Source organism: Peromyscus californicus, unplaced genomic scaffold (assembly GCF_007827085.1).
Source record: "Peromyscus californicus insignis strain IS unplaced genomic scaffold, ASM782708v3 Scaffold_16__1_contigs__length_79575227, whole genome shotgun sequence".
Taxonomy (NCBI): Eukaryota; Metazoa; Chordata; class Mammalia; order Rodentia; family Cricetidae; genus Peromyscus; species Peromyscus californicus.
Window position 1 is genome coordinate 29285185 of NW_026294458.1, and position 27486 is coordinate 29312670.

The 27486-nt window shown below is 39.3% G+C and overlaps 1 protein-coding gene across 1 annotated transcript; it reads right to left on the reverse strand.

Annotated features, from left to right (window-relative positions):
• Positions 1 to 689: 689 nt before the first annotated feature.
• LOC128111506 (OX-2 membrane glycoprotein-like) lies at positions 690 to 27186 on the reverse strand (the record flags this gene model as incomplete). Its single annotated transcript, XM_052739757.1, has 3 exons — positions 690 to 2676; positions 25880 to 26179; positions 26826 to 27186. Coding segments are annotated over 3 exons (780 nt in total), but the record flags the coding sequence as incomplete, so codon positions are not given.
• Positions 27187 to 27486: the final 300 nt, after the last annotated feature.

Consider the following 27486-nt stretch of genomic DNA (forward strand, 5'->3'; position numbering starts at 1 on the left):
GAGTTACTATCATGAACACCAAAGAAAAGTGATGTATGCATATGGAGACAGGAATCTTTGCATACTGAAAATGAAATGTAAATTTTATGGTCATTATGAAAAACAGTATGAAGGCTTCTCAAAAAGCTAAAAACAATGCTACTGTATGATCAAGCTATCCCATTACTGGATGCATATCTAAAAGGAAAAGAAATTAATATGTTGAAAATGTTGAGATGTCTGGGCTTCCATATTCTCTGTAGCACTATTTATAACAGATGAAAAATGAAGCAACTATCTTGTGGAACTGATGAATGGGGAAAATGTGATACACACACCTGTGTGAATATTATTTGGCCATAAAAAGGAAATTCTGTCATTTGCAACAACATGGATGAACTTGGGGTTCATCCACGTCAAGTAAAAAAATTCAGGTACAGAAAGACAAGTATGACATGATCAAAATTTACATGGTACTCCAAAAATATCTATAGTTATTATGTATCAGTTAAATTTAATTTAATTTCAAAATGTAAAGATATTAACAAAAATAAAACCTCCCTTGAATTTACTGATTTGGGAATAGAATTGTATGTTGAAACACACATTTGTCACCACTTATTTCTAAAATGATAGTTGCTGCTAGCCAATGCATGATCAAATTTGTAAGGCTACTTCCTAAAATTAAAGAGTATAGTAACAGAAAGAAATCGGATACTACAAATTATATCTTTGCCTTACGATGTTGGCTCATTAAATTCTCAGTCTCTGTTGATGGCGGTGTGGGCACCACTGTTGATAATGGGTTAAGCATCTGTGTTGATGATGGTTCAGGTGTGTTCTCTGACCTGGAGATACCATGACACTGTTACAGAAATAAACTGAGTAAACACTCCCCCTCATGGCAGTACATAGTAAGACAAGGGTATCAATTAGAGTTTGAGTGATTCATACACAAATTCTCTTGAGAAATTGGCCAAATTACTATAACTTGCCTATTGTTTTTACATTAATGTAGTAAGTGCAATAGTTCATAATCTGTCTCCATGGAGATCCTATCCTCTATTTTCCAAAAACTTACCATCTGCTCCACAAAGCTCAGATTCATCATGTAGATACTTATTTAACACTCTTCCTCAAGTATAAAATAGGCATTTAAAAATGGCTTTAAAAAAAATTCTTAATCCTCCCTCCAAAGCTTGCTGGCTCTCTGTCTATTCCTGGCATATTTGTAAAAGTTTTCTTTAATGCTAAAACACTTACCTTGAGTAAGGTAATTCTTTCCTCTTACTCTTTCTCCATACCTGTCGCTCAGGAAACCTTCCCATCCCAAATATAACCTTAACCCCTCTTCCTCTTTTCTACCTCTTCAGTCTAGACAGTTCCCATCTGTCTCCTGACTGCTGTAGCCATCTCTTCAAAATGCTCCTTCATTCTTGTCTTCTGAGATTTCTCTTCCACTTCCCAGTGGGAGAGCCTTCTAGATTATAGATCAGATTCTCACCCTTCTTTGGTTTACACATTCCCCTGTATTGAGATGGTGCAGAACAAAACCCCACAGATTGTTAAATTTAAAGAACACATAATGACAGCAATACAAATCACATGCCACCAATTATATTTATGGTTTCTACTGTCACGGCCTAGTAACTTTATTTCCATTTATTCTTCCATCATGCATCACTGTCCATGAGGAGAGCTGAACAAATGAGTGGGAATTTTACTATATTAATCCTATATTGTAAGGTCTTGTTTTCAGCTTATGCCTCAGATGGACATATCTCAAGCTTCCAGTCTTCACATCTTCCTCCCCACCCATTGTCCTGGGCTCTGTGCTGTATTATGTGAAAATTTGTTCTCAATAAAGAATCTTTTTAGTTTTTTAAGACAGAGTTTCTCCGTGTAGCCCTGACTGAAGGGATTAAAGACATGCACCACCACTGCCCCAGGATCAATAAAGAATCTTAAAACTAGGCCAGAGAAATGGCTCAGCAGTTAAGAGCATTTTTTTTAAAGATTTGTCTATTTATTATGTGCTCTGCATGTATGCCTGCATGCCAGAAAAGGGTACCAGATCTCTTATAGATGGTTGTGAGCCACCAGGTGGTTGTGAGGAATTGAACTCAGGACCTCTGGAAGAGAACCCAACACTCTTAACCTCTGAGCCATCTCTCCAGCCCCTCTGTTGCTTGTTCAGAGGACTCTGGTTCAGTTCCCAGCACCCATACAAAGGTTTCATAATTGCTCGTAACTTAAGTTTTAACAACCTCTTCTGGCTTCCAGGGGCACCAGATGCACACAGGCAAAATACCTGTAAACATAAAATAAAAATAAACAAATACTTTCTTTATATAAAAAAGAATCTTGTACTAAACTCACCATAAACAGAAATGTTTGCCAACAGTCTCTACTTTCTTGACTATTTGATGTCAGACACTGCTAAGCCTATGGAAACAAGTTTTTCTTCGGTATCTCTTCATGGTGGACTTTTCCAGACCTCTTAGAATTTTTTAAACATTATATTCATAGCTAGTGCCATTGTATCTAGTTTCTCTGTCACATCAAGTTATCATATAGCTTACCTTTTCTTTTTGAAATTAATATAGAGAATGGTTCCAAAGATGATACATGAAATAAAAAACAGACTAATGAACACAACTGCAGTTTTCTTCCAATTTAATGAATGATTCATGGTACCTGAAAAACATAAACCAGAACATATTTTTTCTCTGGTTACACTATACTGCTCTCTTGAAGCCTTTAATTTGTAATGTTTTTTTGATTTTCTACAGCTTAATTGACGTTCAAATTTATTCTATAAGATGCCTTTTGATTACCATGGAAAGAAAAGGAAAATCCTAGGTAGTAGTTTCTTCTTTCCTTGATTATAATTAGGAATATGCATGCCTTTAAGCAAGGCACTGTAGCTTTGCCTTTGACTGCATAGATGTGGTTTTTATCTACTTTCTACTATTCTTTTTCAGGCAGATACTGCATAACCATTTTATGTGGGTGGAAAAAATTGAGTACAAAGAATTTGACACTGAAATATGAAATATTCTAATGGCAATTCCAAGAAAGCAAACTAACTGCACAAGGATTTCACCAGAATCAGGAATTTACATCCCCAATACTTACTATATACCTAAGCGATGAAGAACCATCTTCTGAATTGATAAATTACTTCTTATGAACACCTGCATTTTAATAAATAATTGAAACTAACCATAATAACACAGCCAATAGATTTATAGATGATACTTAAAGTATTTAATTCATATAACCAAATAGTTTGAATTGGGAAAACTGACCAGGAAAAGGAGCTGGCCAACTTCAGTTTCAAGAAACAAACATAACATAATTATTTATCTCTAATATTTTTGAGACTCCTTAAAAATAGCATTAAAATATAAACTGTTAAATGAAAAAGAGCAAGAATATTGACATAGCCTTCAGTGACAAGAACTTGTGAAGAAAGAGACTTAGAAAACATGTAACAGAAGAATCAGCTTTGAAGGTGAAGGAAGGAGACAATCAGTGAAGCAGACGATGACTGGAGACTTTCAAGTTATCATTTCCAAATATACTTAAAAAGATACGGCTTTCTTAACATAAATATTGAGGAAACGTTTTTGAAAGAATGAACATTTTAGCCCATCAGCTGCCAAGCATGGGCGAAGGAGGGGCTCAGGCTTCCCCACTCTGCAATGCTTAAATATTTCCTACTGGGATATTTAGGGAAAGTGGAAAGGCTTGTCTTCAGTCGTGTATCTATCCACTGGTGACCCCACAGTCTTCAGTGGATATTACCACTGGTGGCCCTGGTTAAACTAAGTGGGTCACAAGGTAAGATCAAAAGTCATGAGCCTAGGTAAGTGAGTAGTGGAGAGAAGAGGTATGGGGGTGGGATGATTGGAATGGGAGGGATATAAAAAAAGGGAAGAAAACAGAAAGGAACCAGAATGTATTATATATGTGTGTGAATAGTCAAAAATATAATTTAATTAACAAAAAACGAACAATTTTCATTTTAAGTTGAAAAGGTAATTTTAAGTTAAAAACTTGCTTCTCAAAAGAAGGAAAATTCCATAAGAGAACTTAAAGAAAATATTTATACAATCTCTCAGATAATATGAAGAAAATAAAAAGGTTATGGATATTAAAATGAAGTAGAAGCTACCCCAGATGGTTTAATGTAATTTTAATGAGAGATTTCTAAAATGAATCCATTGAATTAAAAGGAGGAAATTCTTCCATGAAATGAGAAAACATTCAGAATTTACTGATGGTTAGTGATTCTCCCTGTTCCTGGGTTAATGTGACCAAAGTATGCAAAGTTGCATCTTTCTCACGAGCCCTCTGAGTTTATAAAAACCAAACGTCGATCTTTATGTCCTAACATTGGAACAAAGTAGATCAAGTCTCCTTACCAAATTATATCATTACAGGTTGTCATTTCATTCTCATTGCAGGAAATCTATGAAATCTGTCAATATACAGGAATAGGAACAAGATTTAAAGCCAGAGGTTTCCTGCACACTATGTCATCAAGTGAAACCTGGAAAACAAGTGAGGGCCTGAACAACAGCGGAAGAAAAAAACACACAAAACTTCCTTATTCTTCCCTGGATTTGCACCAAACTGCCAGTGTATAGTTTGAAGAAAGATTATATTGCTTGATTTTATTTTAAAATCCATGGAGTATTATTATACTTATCTTAAATACTTATATCATAATTAATATTAGTTGGGTGATCTATTTAATCTTCTAAGCCTTATTCTCCTCAGGAGAATAATTTGAATCCCTTTTTGGATCTGGTAGCAAACCTCCATATATATCTGTGGTGGTTTGATAGGAATGGCCCCCATAAACTCATGTGTTTGAATGCTTGGCTCATAGAGAGTGGCACTATTAGGTGATGTAGCATTATTGGAGGAAGTGTGTTACTGTAGAGGTGCTCTTTGAGGGGACATTTCATGCTCAAGCCAAGCCTAGTGTGGCAGTTTCTTTCTGCTGACTGTGGATCAAGATGTAGAACTCTCAACTTCTTTTCCAGAACTGTGTCTGCCTGCATGCCACTATTGTCCCACCATGACCAGAATGGACTAAACCTCTGAAACTGTAAGCCAACCCCAGTTAAATGTTTTTCCTTTTAAGAGTTGCTATGGTCATGGTGTCTCTTCGCAGCAATAGAAACCCTAACTAAGACAGAAGTTGGACCAGGACTGGGGTAATGCCGTGATAGGTCTGACCATGCTTTTGATTGTAGAAATGTGGATTTGGGAACTTTGGATAAGGAAAGAAATGGAATGATTTAGTGGGGGCATAATGAGCTGTACTAGTAGGAGCATTGAAGACAGTGGTGCCGAGGGTAGGTTGAACTGTGAGGTACAGGCTCAAGAAGTTTCAGAGGAGACTTTTAGTATGTGGCCTAGAGATTGTTCTTGTCATGTTTTGGCTAAGAATGTGTCTGCTTTTTGCCTTGTTCAAAAAGTCTATCTGAGGCTAAAGTAAAGAGTTTTGGATTAATTGCATTGGCAAAGGAAATCTCAAAACAGCCTAATACAGACTCTGTCATGTAGTTACTACTGTTCACTCTTATAAAGATTTATAATAAAAAGGAACAAATAAAAATGCAAAATGCACAGATTGAGGAGAAAGGGTGTTGTGGCATGTTATTTTAAGATATGTTACATTTGTTTATGCTGTGGAACATTTGTTTTAATGATGCAAAGATGGGTTGTGTTCTTTATGCTGCATTTGTTTAACGCTGTGGAGCTGTGTTGCTGTGCCTGCCTAAATACCTGGCTGGTCTAATAAAGAGCTGAATGGCCAATAGCTAGGCAGAGAAAAGATAGACAGTGCTGGCAGGTAGAGAGAATAAATAGAAATGAGAAAAAGCAAGAGAGATGAAAGGGCAAGAAAAGAAGTAGCCAGCCACCCAGCTACACAGCCAGCCACGGAGTAAGAGTGAAAGTAAGATTACAGAAGTAAGAAAAGGAAAAAGCCCAGAGGCAAAAGGTAGATAGGATAATTTAAATTAAGAAAAGCTGGCTAGAAATGTCAAACTAAGGCCGGGCATTCTTAAGTAATAATACGACTCCATGTGTGTATTTATTTGGTAACTGGGTAGCAGGCCTCCCAAAAGAGTAAAAGAGTAAAAAAACAAACAACAATAAAAAGGGGTACCAGGGAGCATAATGGTGCTATGTCCTATGTTCAAGGAAATAAACAGATTAAAGAAAAGCCAGATGTTAAAAGGAATAAATGGAGTGGTGATCTCAGGATAAGACACCACCCAGCTAAGCTTCCAACTTGTGAAAAGGAATTAAAGAAAAGCTTAGAGCAAGGTGTGGTGGTGCATGTCTTTAATTCCAGCACTCAGAAGTCAGAGGGTAGTGGATTTCTAAATTCAAGGCCAGCCTGGTCTACAGAGAGAGTTCCAGAATAGTCAGGTTTAGGCAGAAAAGAAAACCATTGAAAACAGAAAGCTAATGAAGATGTAGTTGAATGAGGGAGCCATGCTCTATCCCTATCAAGCAGCAGAACTTAACAGCTTCAGCCATGTCATTGTGGCTTTCGAGTTAAGGATAGAAGAAAGGGGTTATGGAATCTCTGTCCTCAATCAAGGAAAACTGCTGAGCCCACGCATTAGTCAGGGTGTCTCTGAATGGAAGCCTAGATGGCATGAAGATGTGAAGGTGAAGCTTGGATTGCCTTGGAGACCCCAAGATGTTGGAGATGCCAGAGCCATGGCATACCTGCCAAGGAGGGCTGATAACAGGGAGTGGAACCAGCCCAGGAGAGAAGTGTGTTGCAGTCAACAGAACTGAAGAGTTGGAGATCTAAAGAGCACTTTGACATCAGACATGGAGTTGCAGAATTTAGAATTTGCCCAGGTGGGTTTTGGTCTTGCTTTGGTCCAGTATTTCATTACTATGCTCCCTTCCCTCCATTTTAGAATGGTAATGTATATCCTGTGCCATTAAATGTTAGAAGTATGTGATCTGCTTTTTGTTTTTTTTTTTTTTTTGTTTTTTTTTTTTTTTTTGAGACAGAGTTTCTCTGTGTAGCTTTGCGCCTTTCCTGGAACTCACTTGGTAGCCCAGGCTGGCCTCGAACTCACAGAGATCCGCCTGGCTCTGCCTCCCAAGTGCTGGGATTAAAGGCGTGCGCCACCACCGCCCGGCTGCTTTTTTATTTTGATATTAGAAGGAATTACAGTTAAAAGATTGCATGATCTAAAAAACTTTGAAGTTTGGGATTTTAAAAAGTTTTGAGACTGTTATAAACTTAAAGTTGGACCGAATGTATTTCTTCATTATGGTATGACTACAAACTTATGGGGGCCAGGGAGTGGAATGTGGTGGTTTGAATAGGAATGACCCCCATAGACTCATGTGTTTGAGTGCTTGGCCCATAGGGAGTGGCACTATTAGGAGGTATGGCCTTGTTGCAGTAGGTGTGGCTTTGTTGGAGGAAGTATGTCACTATGGAGGGAGGTTTTGAGGTTTCATGCTCAAATTAAGCCTTGTGTGGCAGTCACCTTCTTCTGCCTGTAGCTCAAGATATAGAACTCTCAGCTACCTCTCCAGCACCATGTCTTTCTGCATGCCACCATATCTTGCCATGATGATAATAGACAAAGACTCTGAAACTATAAGCCAGCCCCATGGTCATGATGTCTCTTCATAGTAATAAAACCCTAACTAAGAAAATGTCCTATGTTCATCCTTAAAACTGAGTTTTGTCTAGCTATCTTCCTATAGCTTGACATCTGAAGTTCATCAGACCCAAAGACTCCAGGCTCCTCATAGCTGTATCTTTCAGATTCTAGGAGATTTTCCAAGAGAAAGGGGCAGAGGTGAACTCCTCTAATACATCCCACCCTCTGACAAGTGTATCATAAAGGCTAAGGCTTTAAGCAGGGGAACATTTCACTTGAATGGGTGCCTATTTCCTTAGCTCTCTGAAGCCTACAATTTCACTAATTTAAAATCTAGAATGATCAAGATAATCCATGTAACATGCTTTGGACTATAAATCTAAAATGAAATTCTGAAAGTCTGTAGACAGCATGTTCTTGGCTGTTGAAAAACCATAAAAACCCTTTACTTGGTAAAAAGAAAATGTGATTGGAGATTTCATTAAGCTATTCCTGATGTATTCAAATGTTGTTATATTTTTAAATTATTTTAAATATTATTAAATCTCCCATATTACTGATAATTATTGATTATAAGCAACATCGTGATGCATTCAAGCATGTTAATAGATACAGCCACGGGAAGAGCTTCTAATGAGTGACTTCAAAACTGTATCTGGATTAACCATGAGGACAATGCCATTTACAGTGATGGCATAGCTGTTGCTTAGTGCACACAAGGAACAAACTAATAGGACAATGACTTGTCATGCTTGAAAAACATTAAAACTAGCAATGGTAATCTTGATAGGAAACAAATTACTATATTGCTTGTGAAATATGAGATGAGTAAGCAGGTGGTTAATGTATAAATAACTTAGGGAAATTATGATATAATAGTTGAGCGTTATGAGACTAAAATATAAGTGTGTATCACTTACTGTGGCGGTTTAATTAAGAATGACTTCCAGAGGTTCACATATTTGAATGCTTATTCAACAGGGAGTGGCACTACTAGAAAGGAATAAGAGGTTGGCCCTTGTTGGAATAGGTATTGCCTTGTTTGAAGGAGTGTGCCACTGGGGGTGGGCTATGGTATTTTAAAGCTCAAACCAGGCCCAGTGTCTCTCTCTTACTGTTGCCTGTGGGTCTAGATGTAGAACTCTCAGCCACTTCTCCATGTCTGTCAGCATGCCTCCATGTTCCCCACCGTGAAAACAACAGGCCACACCTCTGAAACTGTAAATAGGCCCCAATTAAATGTTTTCTTTCATAAGTGTTGCCTTGGTCACAGTGTCTCTTCACAGCAACCGAACAGTGCTTAAGACAGAAGTTGGTACCAGGGAGCAGGGTATTGCTGTGATAGGCCTGAACATGCTCTTTGTTTTATGGAAGGCCTTGGGACTTTGGCCTAGAAAGTTGGTGGACACTTTAAGCTGGGCTTAATGGGCCGTACTACTAGGATCATGGAAGATAGTGGGGCTGAGGCAATGTGGAATGTGGGGGCCCAGCTCAAGAGGATTCAGAGTAGAAGAATATTAGGAAGTGGCCTAGAGGTGATTATTGTGATATTTTGGCAAAGAATGTGGCTGATTTTTGCCCTTGTCCTAATAGTCTGCCTGAGGATAAATTGAAGAGCTTTAGATTCAGGGTGTTGGTAGAGGAGATCTCAACAGAGCCTACTATTGACTCTATTATGTGGTTATTAGTAACCACTTTTATGTAGATCTATAATGAAAAGGAGAAAGTTGAGCAAGGAAAAATAAATTATGCACAGTTTAAGGAGAAAAGGAGTCCCAGGGAGTATAATGGAGTCCACAGGAAGTCCAGTGCTCAGGGGGATAAAAAATTTATATCTCTAGGTTCCTGTAAAATCAAAAATAAACTAAGTACTTTCATATTTTAAGGAGTACCAGGGCACAGTCACAATCAAATCAACACAAAGCAAACTCCAAAAGTGTAAATAAGTCAACATCCAATGTCTAAGATTCACTCACAATCTTCTTTGCTCTTCCAAAAGTCTCCTTGACTTCTCTGACTCTGGCATCTGCAGCACACACAGCTTGTCTTCTTGGCTCAACTCTTCTTCTGCTGCTGTTCTTGGTGGTCATCCCAGTGTACTGGCATCTACAAAATGCTAGAGTTCCTTGCTGCAATTTTCACCAATATCCTCTTCAGGGATTGCATCCCTGGCACACCGTGCCAAGCCTCAGCTGTTTTACACGACCCCTTCATGCTTTCAAAACCAGTACCACCTTATATTTGGCTGCCTGTGCAAGGAACAACCTTGGCCATATCTGGAACACAGCTTCTGTGTACAGAATCTGAGGAAACACTTCCCAGAAGATTTCACCTCAGTGATGCTGGTCTCTTCTTAGTCACAACTGACCAGTATCTATTGTCCCAGTAAACAAAGGTTTTACTTCATTGGTTCTAGTCTTTTGTTAATCACAGCTGGTTCATCAGCGTTAGCTAACCAAACCCACATACTCCTAACCCAAAATAGCAAATGGCCCTGCTAGAATCCTTAAACTTCTCTCTGAAACTTCAAAAGCCAGGGCATTATCTGAACTGATGTCAATATTCTGATCTTCCAAGCTCTCATAGAACATCCCACTGAGCTCTCAATACTCAGTGGCTTTTCTAGCCTGTAGTTTCAAAGTCCTTCTACACAATCCTACACAAACAACATGGTCAGTTCTGTCACAGTAATACCTAGTATTCTTATATGAATTTGTCTTAGTTAGGACTTCTATTGCTACAATGAAACACCATGAACAAAAGGCATGCTGGGTAGGAATGTATTTTTTTGGCTTCCATTGCACTGTTCATCATCAAAGGTACTCAGGACAGGAACTCAAACAGGGCAGGAGATTGGAGGCAGGAGCTGATGCAGAGGCCATGGAGGGATGTTGCTTACTGGTTTGCTCTACATGGATAGATAATCCTGCTTTCTTATGGAAAAGGATCACCATTCCAGGAATGGCATCCCCCCCCCAAATGGCCTGGGCTTTCCACCATGCATCACTATTTAAGAAAATGTCCTTCAGGCTTGCCTACAACCCAATCGTATAGAGGCATTTTCTTCCTTGAAGTTCTCTTCCTTTCAAATGACTTTAGCTTGTGTCAAGTTGACATAATACTGTCTAGCTCAGTATCTATAGGCTCATATATATGAATGTTTAGTCATCAGGAAGTGGCATTACTAAAGAAGTGACAGGAGGTGTACCCTTGTTGAAGTAAGTGTGACTTTTCTGGCAAAAGTGCATCACTGGGGGTGAGCTTTGAGGTTTCAAAGGCCCAAACTAGGCCTGTTGTCTCTCTCTCTTCCTGCTACCTGTGGATCTTTACATAGAACTCTCAGCCACTTCTCCAGAACCATGTTTGCCTATATGCCTCTATGTTTCTAACCATGCTAATAATGGACTAAACATTTGAAACTGTAAGCAAGCCCCCAGTTAAACACATTCTTTGTAAGAGATTCTATGAGCAAGTACATCAGGATTATGATGGGGAAACCTGCAGAGATGACCAAACCACACTAGTGGGAACTCATGAAAGTTGAATCAGTGGCTGTGGAGACTACATGGGACTGGACTAGGCCCTCTGCATGGCAAGACAATTGTGGAGTTTGATTTGCTTGGAGGGGAGGGCTGGCGGTAGAATCAGAATCCATCCCTAGTGCATGAGAGGGCTTTTTGGAGCCCACTACCCATGACAGGATACCTCATGCAGCCTTGAGTCAGGGGAAAGGGCTTGGACTTGCCTCTACTGGATGTTCCTCCCCCTGGGAGGCCTTACCTTCTTGTGGGGAGAATAGGGGGTGGGTTGAGGGGGGAAGGCTGGGTGGGAAGGAGGAGGGAAGAGGGGGATCTCTGATTGGTGTGTAAAATGAAAAAAAATTCTTAATAAAAAAATGAAACAAAAAGAGTTGCTGTGGTCATAGTGTCTCTTCACAGCAAAAAAGTGGCTAAGACAGTTACCATATAAATATCCATATATTTACCCTAACATGAAGGGATTTGGAAAATAAAGCCAAAATTTAGACTGGGAATGTTTTTTCAACACTTGTCAAAAGGAAGATGGAAAACAGTTAATAGGTAAGCCAGGATCTTTACCACTTCTACAGAATATCTAAGGGTCTGATGAAGATTGAAAATGATAGTCTTATACTGCTGGAAATGGAACCTCAAAACATATTAATGATGAACATGGTAACAAAAAGACTATGGAAAGTGGTTGATGTGAAATAGTATAATAAAAGCTACTTCAGTACCAAGAGACCTAATTAGTTTCAGCCCATTAGTTAATAGCCTAAGCTTCCCTTTGTAGTTATTAAGAAAATCTGAAGAAATTAACTTCTTTAAAACTTTTTAAAATATCAAAGATTTCCCAAATCAAAAAGAGTTCATAGGGCTTAGACATAGTAAGAGAAAGTATCTAAGTGACAAGCTTGACATTTAAAAACATGTTTCACCAAACAAAAGTACCAGTTATTAAATTTATAGTTAAAACTGAACTGTTTGAGGGGCATAACCTGTGCCCCCATACCGCCACCCATTGCAGCCCCAGTTGCAGGCCAGCATGTAAATCTCCTGCAAGCAGGCCTGACCACCAACCCCCTTCAGACCCTGTAATCTACAAGCCCCACTCCATCCCCCAAACACACCCATCCCCCCAGACTGCAGCTACTCCCTGAGACATAGACTCCACCAGCTCTGATTGGACCAAGAGGTAGGTGAGTGCTCTCCAAGTCAGCCACCCCAGGCTCTAGGCCTCAGGCCCAGTGGTATAACCCATGGGAAGTCCCCATACTTCCATACATTGCAGTACCAGTTGCAGGCCAGCAGGCAAGAATGCTGCAGTCAGGCCTAACCACCTCTTCCATCAGACCCTGTAATGTAAAAGCCCCACTCCATCCCCCAAACCCACGCATGCCCCAAGACCACAACAGCTTCCTGAGACAGCTCCAATTGGACCAGGAACCCCAGTTACAGGCCGGCAGGCAAGACTACTGCAGGCAGATCCGACTATCACCACCCCCATCAGACCCAATAATCTAAAAGCCCCACTCTGTCCCCCAAACCCACCTATCTCCTAAGACCTCAGCTGCGCCTTGAGACACAGATTCCACCAGCTCCAATTGGACCAAAAGTGCCGACTGGACAAAGAGCAGCTCCCTGAGACACAGACACTGTTTGCACCAATTGGAGAAAGAGATAGGTAGATGCCAATGCAAGAAGACGTTCAAAAACATAAAGAGCAATATGGCACCACCAGAAACTAGTTCTGCTACAACAAGACCTGAACATCCCAACATAGAAGAAACAGAAGAAAACAACCATAAAAAAGACTTTATGAAGATAATAGAGGCCTTTAAAGAGGAAATGAAAATTCCCTTAAAGAAATCAAGGAAAAGAGAAAATTGGAAGAAATCAATAAATTCCTTTTTTAAAAAAGTCAAGAAAACCAAGAAAAAGAAATCCAACAGGTGAAGGAAACAATTCAAGATTTGAAAATTGAAATAGAGGCAATAAAGAAGACACAAACTGAGGGATTGCAGGAAATAGAAAATTTGAGTAAACAAACAGGAACTAAGATGCAAGCATAACCAACAGAATGCAAGAGATGGAAGACAGAATTTTTGACATTGAATGTACAATTGAGGAAATAGATTTGTCCATCAAAGAAAACATTAAAGCCAACAAAGTCATAACACAAAACATTCAAGAAATCTGGGACATCATGAAAAGACCAAACCAAAGAATAATAGGAATAGAAGAAGGAGAAGAATACCAGCTCAAAGGCACAGAAAATATATTCAACAAAATCATGGAAGAAAACTTTCCCAACCTAAAGAAGGAAATGCCTATGAAGATACAACAAGCTTACAGAACACCAAATAGACTGTACACACACACACACACACACACACACACACACACACACACACAGTCCCCTTGCTACATAATAATCAAACCACTAAGCATACAAAATGAAGAAAGAATCTTAAGAACTGTAAAGGAAAAAGGCCAAGTAATACATAAAGGCAGGCCCATCAGAATAACACTCGACTTCTCAATGGAGACTCTGAAAGCCAGAAGGTACTGGGTAGATGTCATGCAGACACTAAGAGACCATGGATGCCAGCCCTGACTACTATACCCAGCAAAACTCTCAGTCATCTTAGACAGAGTAAACAAGATATTTCATGATAAAACCAGATTTAAACAATACCTATTCACAAATCCAGCCCTACAGAAAGTACTAGAAGGAAAAATCCAACCTAACAAAGTTAGATGCACCCAGAAGAACACAGGCAATACATAATCTCACACCAACAAATCCAAAAGAAGAGAAACACACATACACTACCACCAAAAAGAACAAGAATTAATAATCACTGGTCATTAATATCCCTTAGTTCAGTGGACTAAACTCACCTATAAAAAGACACAGGCTAACAGAATAGATATGAAAACAGGATCCATCCTTCTACTGCATACAAGAAACACACCTCAACTTCAAAGACAGACACTATCTCAGAGCAAAAGGTCAAAAAAGACTTTCCAATCAAATGGACTTAAGAAGCAAGCTGGTGTAGCTATCTTAATATTTAACAAAATAAACTTCAAACTAAAATTAACCAAAAGAGAAAGGGAAGAACATTACATATTCATCACAGGAAAAATCTATCAGATGAAGTCTCAATTCTGAGCATTTATGCCCCAAATACAAGGGCATTCACATATGTATAAGAAACATTTCTAGCCGGGCGGTGGTGGCGCACGCCTTTAATCCCAGCACTCGGGAGGCAGAGCCAGGCGGATCTCTGTGAGTTCGAGGCCAGCCTGGTCTCCAAAGCGAGTTCCAGGAAAGGCGCAAAGCTACACAGAGAAACCCTGTCTCGAAAAACCAAAAAAAAAAAAAAAAAAAAAAAAAAAAGAAACATTTCTAAAGCTTAAGTCACACAAACCCCACACACTAATATTGGGAAACTTGAACACCCCAATCTCATCAATGGACAGGTCTGACAAACAGAAACTTCAGAGAGAAATAAGGGATCTAACAGATGTTATGACTCAAATGGACTTAATAGATATCTACAGAACATTCCATCCTAACACATAACAGTACAACTTCTCAGCACTTCATGGAACCTTCCCTAAAATTGACCACATACTTGGTCACAAAGCAAATCTCAGCAGTTACAAAAAAAATTGGAATAACCTCCTGTATTTTATCAGACTATCCATGACTTAAAGTTACAACTCAAATACAGATAGCCTACAAACTCATGGAATCTGAATAATGCTCAACTGAATCACCACTGGGTCAAGGAAGAAATAAAGAAAGAAAGGAAAGACTTTCTAGACTTCAATGAAAATGAATGTACAACATACCCAAACTTATGGAACTCTATGAAAGCAGTACTAAGAGGAACGTTCATAACTCTAAATGCTCACATAAAGAGGTTGGAGAAATCTCACACTAGCAACTTAACAGCACACCCAGGAGGAGTAAATGCCAGGAAGTAATCAAACTGAGGCTGAAATCAATAAAATAGAAACCAAGAGAACAGGACAAAAAAAATCAAAGAGTTGGTTACTTGAGAAAATCAACAAGATAGACAAACTCTTATCCAAACTAATCAAAATGCAGAGAGAATATCCAAATTAACAAAATCAAAAAGGAAAAGGTAGTCATAACAACAGACAATGAGGAAATCCAGAGAATCATCAGGTCACAGTTCAAAAACCTGTACTCTATAAAACTGGAAAATCTAAAAGGTATCGACAATTTTCTGGATAGGTACCACATACACAAATTAAATCTAGACCAGGTAAACAATTTAAATAGACCTATAACTCCTATGGAAATAGGAGTCCTTAAAAGTCTCCCAACCAAAAAATCTCACATTGTTCCACACGACAGAAACAGAAGGAACATTGACAAACTCTTTCTATCAGGCAACAGTTACTTTGATACCTAAACCACACAAAGATGCAACAACAAAAGAGAATTACAGATTAATCTTCCTCATGAACATTGATGCAAAAATACTCAATAAAATACTGGCAAACTGAATCCAAGAACACATAAAAAAAAATCATCCACCGTGATCAAGTAGACTTCATCCCAGAGATGCAGAGATGGTTCAACATACAAAAATCTGTCAATATAATCTATCATATAAAGAAACTGAAAGAAAAAAACCACATGATCAACTCATTAGATGCTGAAAAAGCCTTTGACAAAATCCAACACTCCTTCATGATAAAGGTGATAGATCAGGAATACAAGGAACATACCTAAACATAATAAAGGCAATTTATGGCAAGCCAATAGCCAGCATCAAATTAATGGAGAGAAAGTAAAAACAATTCCACTAAAATCAGGAATAAGACAAGGCTGTCAACTCTCCCCATATCTATCCAATATAGTACTTGAAGTTCTAGCTAGAGCAATAAGTCAACAAAAGGAGATCAAGGGGATTCAAATTAGAAAGGAAGAAGTCAAACTTTTTCTATTTGCAGATGATATGATAGTATACAGAAGTGACCCCAAAAAGTCTCCCAGGGAACTCCTACAGCTGATAAACACCTTCAGTAATGTGGCGGGATACAGGATTAACTAAAAAAAATCAGTAGTCCTTCTATATACAAATGATAAATGGGCTGAGAAAGAAATTAGAGAAACACCACACCCTTTACAATAGCCACAAATAATATAAAATACCTTAGGGTAACTCTAACCAAGCAAGTGAAAGGCCTATTTGACAAGAACTTTAAGTCTCTGAAGAAAGAAATTGAAGAAGATATCAGAAAATGGAAAGATCTCCCATGCTCATGGATAGGTAGAACCAACATAATAAAAATGATAATCTTACCAAAAGCAATCTACAAATTCAATGCAATCCCCATCATAATCCCAACATAATTCTTCACAGACCTCAGGAGAACAATACTCAACTTCATATGGAAAAACAAAAAACCTAGTATAGCTAAAATAATCCTTTACAATACAGCAACTTATGGAGGCATCATCATCCTTGACTTCAAGCTCTACTATAGACCTATAGTAATAAAAATAGCTTCATATTAGCATAAAAACCAGCATGTGGACCAATGGAATTGAATTTAAAAACTTTGACACTAATCCACACACCTCTGAACACTTGATTTTTGACAAAGAAGTCGAAAGTCTACATAAGGAAAAAAAAAAGCATCTTCAAAAAAGGTTGCTGGCATAACTGGATGTCAACATGTAGAAGATTGCAAATAGATCCATATCAATTGCCATGTACAAAATGCAAATCTAAGAGGATCAAAGACCTCAACATAAATCCAGCTACACTAAACTTGATAGAAGAGAAAGTGGGAGGTAGCCTAGAATGCATTGGCACAGGAGACCACTTCCTAAATATAACACCAGTAGCACAGACACTGAGAGCAACAATTAATAAATGGGACCTTCTGAAACTGAGAAGCTTCTGTAAGGCAAAGGACGCAGTCAATAAGACAAAACAATAGCCTACACAATGGGAAAAGATCTTCACCAACCCCAATCTGACACAGGGCTGTGTAACACGAATCTTAAAAGGTCTTATTAATAAGAAACCTGGAGCCAGATATTGGCGTGAAAACTGAGAGATTAGAGGAATCGAACAAGCCAAGCCACAAGTTCTTACCACTAGGAAATCCTCAGCTCAAGAGAGTTACTTCCTGTATACTCATGCCTATATACCTTTATGTGCCCTGTCATCTCACTTCTTCTCTCCACCCAGCTACATCACTTCCTCTTTCCACTCAGCTCTATCACTTTCTGTCTATCTGTACAGACCTCCAGACCTCTATAGTTAGCTAGTGCCGGGATTAAAGGCATGTGCCACCACGTCTAGCTCTGTTCCCAGTGTGGCCTTGAACTCACAGAGATCCATATGAATCTCTGCCTCCTGAATGCTAGGATTAAAGATGTGTGCTACGACTGCCTGACTCTATGTTTAATATAGTGGCTGGCTTTTTCCTTTGATCCCCAGGCAAGCTTTATTTGTTAGAGCACAAATAAAATATCATCACAGGGCTGGTCTCCAAAATATATAAAGAACTCAAGAAACCAGACATCAAGATACCAAATGATCCAAAATAGGCTACAGATCTAAACAGATTTCTCAATAGAAGAATCTCAAATGGACGAAAGACATTTAAAGAATTGCTCGACATCCTTAGTCATCAGGAAAGTGCAAATCAAAATGACTCTGACATACCATCTTACACCTGTCAGAATGGCAAAGATCAAAAACACTGATGACAGCTTTAGTTGGAGAAGATGTGGAACAAGGGGAACACTCCTCCACTGTTGGTGGCGTGCGAACTTGTACAGCCACTTTGGAAATCATTATGATGACTTCTCAGAAAATTGGGAATCAATCTACCTCAAGACCCAATGATATCACTCTTGCTCATATACCCAAGGAATGCTCAATCATACCACAAGAACACTTGTTCAACTATGTTCATGGCACTACTATTCATAATAATCAAAACCTGGAAACAACCTGGATACCCCTCAATTGAGGAATGGATAAAGAAAATGTGGTACATACACACAATGGAGTATTACTCAGCTGTAAAAACAATGACATCATGAAATTTACTTGCAAATGGATGGAACTAGAAAATATCTTCCTGAGTGAGGTAACTCAGACTCAGAAAGACAAACATGGTATGTACTCACTCATAAGTGGATAGTTACTAGATGTAAAGCAAAGGATAATCAGACTATAACCCACAGCTCAGAGAAGCTAAGAAAAAAGGAGTACCCTAAGAGGGTCACATGGATCACCTTGGGAAGGAGAAAAATATTAGATCTTCATGGGGGGCAATAAAGGGGAGGGATGGGGGATGAGAACATGAGGTAATGGAATGGTCAAGCTGGGGAAGGGATGGAGTGGGAGAGTAAGGAAAGAGATATCTTGATAGAAGGAGACATTATAGGATAAGGGAGAAACCTAGTACTAGGAAAATTACTAGGAATCTACAAGGATGACCCCAGATTAGACTACTAGCAAAAGTGGAGAGGTTGCCAGAACTGGCCTACCCTGGTAATCAGGTTGGTGAATAGCCTAACTGTCATCATAGAGCCTTCATCCAGTAACTGATGAAAGCAGATGCAGAGATCCATACCCAAGTACCAGGTTGAGCTCCAGGAGTCCAGTTAAAGAGAGGGAAGGATTATATAAGCAAGGGGGGTGGTCAAGATCATTATGGGGAAATCTACAGAGACAACTGAATCAAGTTCATAGGAACTCACAAACTTTAGACCAACATCTGTGGAGCCTGCATGGGACCAGACTAGACCCTCTGCATACAGGAGACAGTTATGTAGCTTGATCTGTTTGAGGGGCCCCTGGCAGTGGGATCAGGATATATCCCAGGTACATAAGCTGGCTTTGTGGATCCCATTACCTGTGGTTGGACAATTTGCTCAGCCTTGATGCAAGAGGGAGGGGCTTGTTCCTGCCTCAACTGAATATACCAGGCTTTGCTGACTCCCCACTGAAGGCCATCCCCTTTTGGAGGAGGGGATGAGTTGGTTGGGAAGACTGGGGGGGAGGGGGAGCAGTGGGAAGAGGGATGAGATGGGGATTTGTGGTTGGTATGTAAAATGAATAAAAAAATTTTTTAATTAAAAAAACTGAGCTGTTGAAAGCTGAGCCGATGCAGCAATCAAGCACAGTAATAAAAAAAAAATGAGGTAAATATTTGCAAGGGCAAAGAGCTGTGTATCTACCTCAGGCTTAAATCTCTATAGTTACCCTCCAGGAGACAAGGGTAAAAAGCAGGAAGAGCTCTAGCTTTTTTCAGACTGGGCATATTTTAAACTGTTTTTATTCTTTCCATTTTTTCCAGTGCTAGAGATCAAACTCAGAGCCTTCTCCATGGCAAGCAAGCACTCTACCACTGAGCAATTAGCCCCAGCCCTTTCCTGTGTATTTTAACTGGATTAAGGAAACTGTGCCTACCATAACACTAAGCACAGTAAAAGTAAATATCCGTTGAAGGAACATATAAGACCATTTACTACAAAGACCATATGTGCAATTTCACTCATGAAATATACGTATGAGACATACATTAGTTTCTTAGCTTCCTTGAAGTGGGGAATGAGGACTTAATAGTTATGGTTAAAAAGGATGGAGTGCTAAAATGAGATACTGATAACTCATACCCACTACTACAGTTAGTATGGTCATTTTTGAAAATAGAATAACAAGTATTGGCAGGATTCAGACAAAAGGCAGTCTTACATGGTTGCTGGGAACTTAAAATAGTTTGAATACTGGCAGCTCTTGAAAACATGAAAAATTTAATCTATCATATAACCCCAAATCCAGTTCTGGGTGTATTATTACCAGGGAACTGAAGTATATGCTTATATAAAACCTTGTACACAAATGCTTAAAGATTTATTTACAGCAGCCATAAACATCTATGAACTGAATCAAAGATAAATGAGGTGTGGTATATCTAAACTATAGAATACTTTTTACTCTTATAAAAATTGAAGTGTTGATACATGTAACCATGTATCATGAAAGATACATGCTACATGAAAGAAGTTACCGCCAAATAGAAACACGTATATTATTGCATTTACATGAAGTAACCACAGTAGATGAATCCAGCATCATAAAAATAAGTTGGTGACTACCAGGCAATGGGAAGGCCACTCACGTCAGTCACTGGAAATTTTGCCATTGCTAGAAGGTGTTTGATTTGTTCAGGGAGTGGTGGGAATGTTCTGTAATTAGACATCAGTGATTGTTGCAAAGTACTTAGAAAATACCAACAACCTTCAAATTAGACACTATAATAGGGTAAATCCTATCTTAATTAAAAACAAAGTTTCAAGGAAATAAACGTCTATGGGTCTTTTCAGTGAAAAATTCATAAAGACATTCTATGATGGATTTATTGATGACTGTAAATTTTGTAAATATATTAAATGTGATTGACTTGAATATATATATTGAGTTAGTTGTGCATTATGTAAGTGACATGTGTGATAGTTTGAAAGAAAATGGCCCCCAAAGGGAGTGGCACTGTCAGGAGGTGTGGCCTTGATGGAGGAAGTGTGTCACTGTGGGGTGGGCTTTGAGGTCTCTTTATCTAAAACTTCACTTCCTGTTGTCTGCAAGTCAAGATATAGGACTCTCAGCTCCTGCTCCAGCACCATGTCTGCTTGCATGCCATCATGCCCAGCCTTGATGATAATGAACTAAACCTCTGAAAACCTAAGCCACCCAATTAAATGTTTTCCTTTATAGGAGTTGCATGGCCATTGTGATTCTTCACAATAGAAACCCTAACAAAGACAAAAGTTGGTACCAGGAACTGGAGTATTGCTGTGATAGGCCTGACCATGCTTTGGTTGAAGGAATATGGACTGTGGGACTATGGATTAGAAAAGCCACATGGTTCTGGCTTTGGAGTAAAGGATAGAAGAAAGGAGTTATGGAGTCTCCCTTCTCAACTAAGGAAAGCTGTTGAGGCCAGGCAAGTGTCAGGAGTGTCTTTGAATGGAAGCATACAGAGGCCATTGCTTGAAGCTGTGAAGGTGAAGCTTGGATTGTGTTGAAAACCCCAAGATGTTAGAGATGTCAGAGTCATGGGATACCTGTCAAGGAAGACTGTTAACAGCGAGTGGAATCAGCCCAAGTGAAAAGAGAGTGTTGTTGCCAACAAAGCTGAAAGAAGTTGGAGCTCGAAAGAGCATTTTGACATCAGACGTGGAGATTGTGCAGCTGGTTTTCGGTCTTGCTTTGGTCCAATATTTCCTCACTATGCTCCTTTTCCCTGTGTTTTGGAATGGTAATGTATATCCTGTGGCATTATATGTTGGAAGTATGTGGTCTGCTTTTTTATTTTGAATTTACAGGGGATTCCAGATAAGAGATTGCATGAGTCTCAGAAGAGACTTTAGAATTAGAAACAAGTTTGGGACTGTTATAGACTATGGGGACATTTGAAGTTAGACAATGCATTTCTATGTTAAGTTATGGCTACAAGCTTATGGGGGCCAGGGAGTGAAATGTGGTGGTTTGAATAGGTGTGACCCCCATAGACTCATGTGTTCATATGTTTGGCCCATAATAAGTGGCACTATTAGAGGGTGTGGCCTTGTTGGAGGAAATGTGTCATTGTGGGGGCAGGTCCCATATGCTCAATACACCTAGTGTGATACAGTCTCCTGCTGCCTGAAGATGAAGATATAGAACTCTCAGTTACCTCTCCAGCACTATGGCTGCCTGCATTCTGCTGTGTTTCCCACCATGAGGATAATGGACTGAACCTCTGGACTGTAAGCCAGCCCCAATTTAATGTTTTCCTAAAAGTTGCTGTGATCATGGTGTCTCTTCACAGCAATAGAAACCAAAACTAAGACACATATATTAGTTTTTCTTGAGATTAGATTTATGATTAGTTTATATGTATGTGTAGCTTGCCTGAACATGTATTTGTACACTGTATGTGTGTAGTGCCCACAGAAGCCAAAAGATGGCATCAGATCCCCTAGAACTGGAATTGCAGAGAGTTCTTAGCTGCCATATAGATTCTAGGACTCCAATCCCATCCTCTGGAAGGACAGCCAATTCACAGAACCACTGAGTCATCTTTGTAGCCCTCCAGTAACAAATTTTAAAAGTACTCAATGTCTGTAGTCATCAGGGAAATGCAAATTAAAACTACTCTGAGACACCACTTCACCCCAGTCAGAGGACTATTAAGAAAAAGGACAACAGCTGTTTAAGAGGATGTGGGAGAAAGAGGAATGCTTACTCACTGCTAATGGGGTTGCAAATTAATACAGATACTATGGACATTGGTTTGGAGGCACCACAAATATTTAAAAAGATAATTACCAAATGATTCAGCTATATACTTCCAAAGGACTCCAGATTCTACCATAGAAGCACTTGAACATCCATGCATATTGCTACTACATTCATAGCCTAGCTGTCTATCAACAGATGAATGACTAATAAAAATGTGGTATATACACACAAGGTAATATTATTCAGTTGTAAATAAAAATTAAATTTGTTAAAAAAAAGATGGGTCTGGAAAGCAAGGTAAAGCCAAATTCAGAATAACAAAACCTACATGTTCTGCATCATATATAGATTGTAGCCCCCCCCCCCCCTCTCTCTCTCTCTCTCTCTCTCTCTCTCTCTCTCTCTCTCTCTCTCTCTCTCTCTGTGTGTGTGTGTGTGTGTGTGTAAACAAGACTAAGTGTGGATAAAGTAAAAAAAACTGCAAAAGGAGACTGAGAGAGAGTAACAGTATTTGGTAATAAGCTAGGATCAGGGGTATGGACACAGGACACATGAGTCATGGAAGAGGGAAAATCAACCGGGAGTGGGAGGCTCTAAGGCAGGAGGGATGGGGTGGCAAGGGCATGCAGAAAATGGGAAGAAGGGAAACCACAAAAATTCACTCTTGAATTTTTGAAATGTTTGAAAATGTATTATATTATATAGCACATTATATGCTGATTTAAAAATTAAATTGAAAAATGAAGAAAAGTCAATGGTTATCACCAAGTTGATGCAAAGAACAAAAACTACCTAACATGAATTAAAGTGTTATGGAAATGTTCCTTAAGACATAATGATAGTATGTGATAAAAAATTGAAATGTCTATCTGCAAGCCTCAACTAAAGGAAAATGAAAAAGAATTCTCTGTGTAGGAGAAAAATTCATCAGAAAAGTATAAATGACAAGAAATAGGAAGTAAGACAAAGGGAATCCGTAAGAAAGGGAATCTCTACCCTCTGCCACAGCAGGAAAGTTAGAGTGGAGAGTGTCAGCATTGTTTGACTTTGTTGTTGCCTGTTTGTTTTCTCAAGACAGGGTACCACTGTATAGCGCTAGCTGTCCTGGAACTCTTTATATAGACCAGGCTGGCCCAAAATTCACAGAGATTTGTGTGCCTCTGCTTCCTAAGTGCTGGAATTAAAGACGTGGGACACTACACTTGGTTTCATTGTTCGATTTCTTAATCACGCATGTACATTATATTGGTTTACTTCTTCAAAAATAGCTGATTTATACAAATATTTCTTATAGCAGATTGTGGTGATATTTTATTTGTGCACCCCAATAAAGATTATCTGGGGATTAGAGGAAAAAGCCAACCACTATATTAAACACAGAGTTTAGGCAGTGGTAACAAACACCTTTAATCCTAGCATTTGGGAGGCAGAGAGCCATCCAGATCTCTGTGAGTTCAAGGCCACACTGGGAACATAGCCAGGCATGGTGGCACATGCCTTTAATCCCAGCACTAGTTTACCATAGAGGTCTGGAGGTCTGTACAGACAGACAGGAAGTGATAGAGCTGTGCAGAAAGAGGAAATGATTTATCTGGGTGGAGAGAGGAAGTGATATGGCAGGGCACACAAAGGTATATAGCTGTGAGTATACAGGAAGTAGCTCTCTCTTGGGCTGAGGATTTCCTAGCAGTAAGAACATGGCTGGCTTCTTTCTGCTTCTCTGATCTTTCAGCTTTCTCCCCAATATCTGGCACTTTTTTTTTTATTAATAAGACCATTTAGCGATACATCTTACAGTAGATTTTTTTAAGAAGACTGTCATGAGCTATTGCAAGCCATGATGCAAATACAGCTAACAGCAACTGATAATTCAGATGTCAACCCACCAGAAGAATGATTCTTTGATGGGTAACACAGTCAAGCAAGGTTTAGGGACTGAAAACTGTTGCTTCCATCTGTGATTTCACTTCTGCAAAAACAGCTCTGGTATCTCCCTGTTACCGTGCATTTTCATATGATATGTATATGTAATCTCATAATTGCATCTCAGTCTTATGGGCACATACATTTGTGGCTGGTCAAGAAGATGACTTCTCATTGAGCTGTATAATTTTGATGTATAAAAATATACTAGAATATGCTTCATAACTAGATCTATTGTTCCACATGGACTGTAAGACACTTAGAAGCCTGTTCTCTATAATTAGCTAAGCTGACAGGGCATATTGGTCAGATGTAGTGTCTCTGCGGATAGATCACTAGTTGGACTTTTACAGATTATATCAAGGAGGAAATTACAAAATGTCTGGGTTGTTGAATCACAATCCTTCAGAGACAAAAGTGACCTGAATTGCTTGCCAGCTTCCCCTACTAGGTCCTGCTGATAACAGGACCAGCAGCTTTCCCTACTAAACTTTTAGAAGTTAACACTCTATACAAACTTCTAACCTCAGTTTATGATATAAAACTTAAACTAACTGTTTAATATTTAGGTCCCAAATAACAAATACTCAATTAAGCAAGTCCAGAGAGAAATAGTTTTATGTCTAGCTAACTGCAGAAGCCACTGCCTGGGAAAATGCCAAGCACCATGTTCCAGAGTATACATTGCCATGGTAAATGGCTTTGCTCCTTATCATCTCTCGGGGAATGTACTATGACCTTGAGACATAACCTTGTAATTATTGCAAAGAGTGTCCTGCTAAAAATGTGTATGTAGCAATGTAGAGAAGGGGGCTAGGAATTAGAGTTGAGAAGAATTAGAACTGGAGTACAAGAAATTAGAGACGAGTAGGAGTTAGAAATTAGAAAAAAAATTAGAGCTGTAAAGAATTAGAGCTGAAAAAGAATAAAAGAAAATGACCCTCCGATTGTGAATTTACTATAGATAAGAAACTTTTCTAAGCCCCGCTGCTCTGAAGGCATTCTTTTAGCTACCCTGGGAAGAGGTCTGAGAGCTGGACATCCTTTAAAAGATAAATATCGATTTTCTCTCTTTCTCTCACATCTGTATACATGTGTGTAGTATGTCTGTGCGTACATACATCCATGTCTGTGTGTGTGTGTGTGTGTGTGTGTGTGTGTGTGTGTGTGAGAGAGAGAGAGAGAGAGAGAGAGAGAGAGAGAGAGAGAGAGAGAGAATATATGTGCTATGGAAGCCGGAGATCAATAAGAAGTGCTGTCCAATTTGTGGCACTCCCGGGTTGCTCTTGGCTGGCTGGCCAATGAGCCCCAGGGATTTGGCTTCCTTGTCTCTCCAGCACTGTGATCACAAGGACACACAGCCATGCCTGGCTTTTTATGGTGGTGGTGTGCTAAAACTTGAGTTTCCATGGTCTCATGGCAAGCATTTTACAGACTAAGTTGTTTTCCCAGTTCCAGCTGTCCCCTTTGATCCTCTGTCACTTCTACTTACCTTCTTGATTTACCGGCAGAGGAACTACCTTCTCTTCGTTTCTTAGAGGGTGAGTCATGGATACAACTAGGTCTCGAAGATTCAAGGACCTCACAGTTTTCAAAGAGACGTTGTGTATTTTAGTGACGGTCACTGTGGTATTTGGGTTCTTAGTAAAGTATTCTTCTTGTGTGGGCATTAGGGCTTGTGAAGGGTAAATGGAGATGCTAGGAGCAGGCTTTCCCACAGCTGAACAATGGAGGTTGAGGAGATCTTCAGAGCCAGGAACAGGATAGAGTTCAGTTGATAATTCAGATACAGCTGAGGCAAGAGAGGGAAACAAAATTCATACAATGGTATGTCCTACCAAATCCTCTGCTGCTAAAGAATGGTGTTTTCCCAGTTTTCATATGACACATTAATGCTGAAAACATATCCCTCTTGGATGCCTCCCCTTACATGTCATTAAACTTACAATACCTCTTCCTCTGTTCACTGACTGCTGTCTCAACTTCCATGCATCTATACATTATATTACACACCCCCAGCACTTCACAGCAGCACAATAAGGAACTCTGGTGTTCTCACTACTACTGGGACATATTGGTTATTTGAAGATTGGGGAACCCTAATTCCCTCAGGCTTCACCTTTCTTTTCTCTTCCCTGATATCTCTTCTCTCATATCCTCTCCATGCTTTAGTAACAAAATTCTAATGCTCTTCCTGGGTTTTTTCCACTTAATGGAAACCAGTGTAGTGTAATGTAAAGAAGTGATATGAGGTGGGAGAAGATTCTGCCTCAGCACACAATCTCCATTGGCCTCCATCATTTTCTCCTCTAAGTAACTTGGACTCATCAACATCAGTTTTTCAACATCTAACTTCCTTTCTCTGGACAATGTCCTTAAACACTATAACTCAACACTGTCTACCCCCATTGCAGGACCCTAGAGAAAGGGTTATATACTTAGAATGTTCAGGCAGGTTTGTTCTCCATGGCTGCCATGTGGAAAGGTGTTGAACAGACACTTGTAGCAGGCTTCATCTTCAAATGTCACTCCTTGGATAGTTATGAAGGAGGCACTGGGTTCCAGGATCTTGCAGTGCAGCCTGTTTACATATGGGGGAAGAATATTTTCTCCATATTTATGACTGTAAGTGCCAATATTTTGAAGCAAAGAGCCTTGAATTTTCTGCCAGGTGATTTGCTCAACATTTGCCAGACTTGTCAAGTTGCAGAAGATGGTCACGTCTCTTCCTAGGACAGCTGTCTCATAATTGTTATGCTTTATCTGTGAAGTCTGTGAAGACTCTGAAAATGAGGTTTGTTGTTAAGAGATATATACTTCCATACTTAGACTATTAAAGTAGCTCTTGTCTACCTGCCTTATGATTACCATTGTGTTGCCTCTTCTGCTCAATAAAAAAAAATGAGGCATGGGTGATGATACACTCCAGACTGAGGAAGGAGGTTTGTGCATCCCAGACCAACCTATGACACATAGTTGAGATGATGTCTCAATAAAGAGGAAAAATTCTAGAGATTCTATGTACATTAACAGTGGTAGAATGATACACATTGAATGTGCAGGGCCTGGCACATTCAAGGCCCTGTATTGGACTCTCAG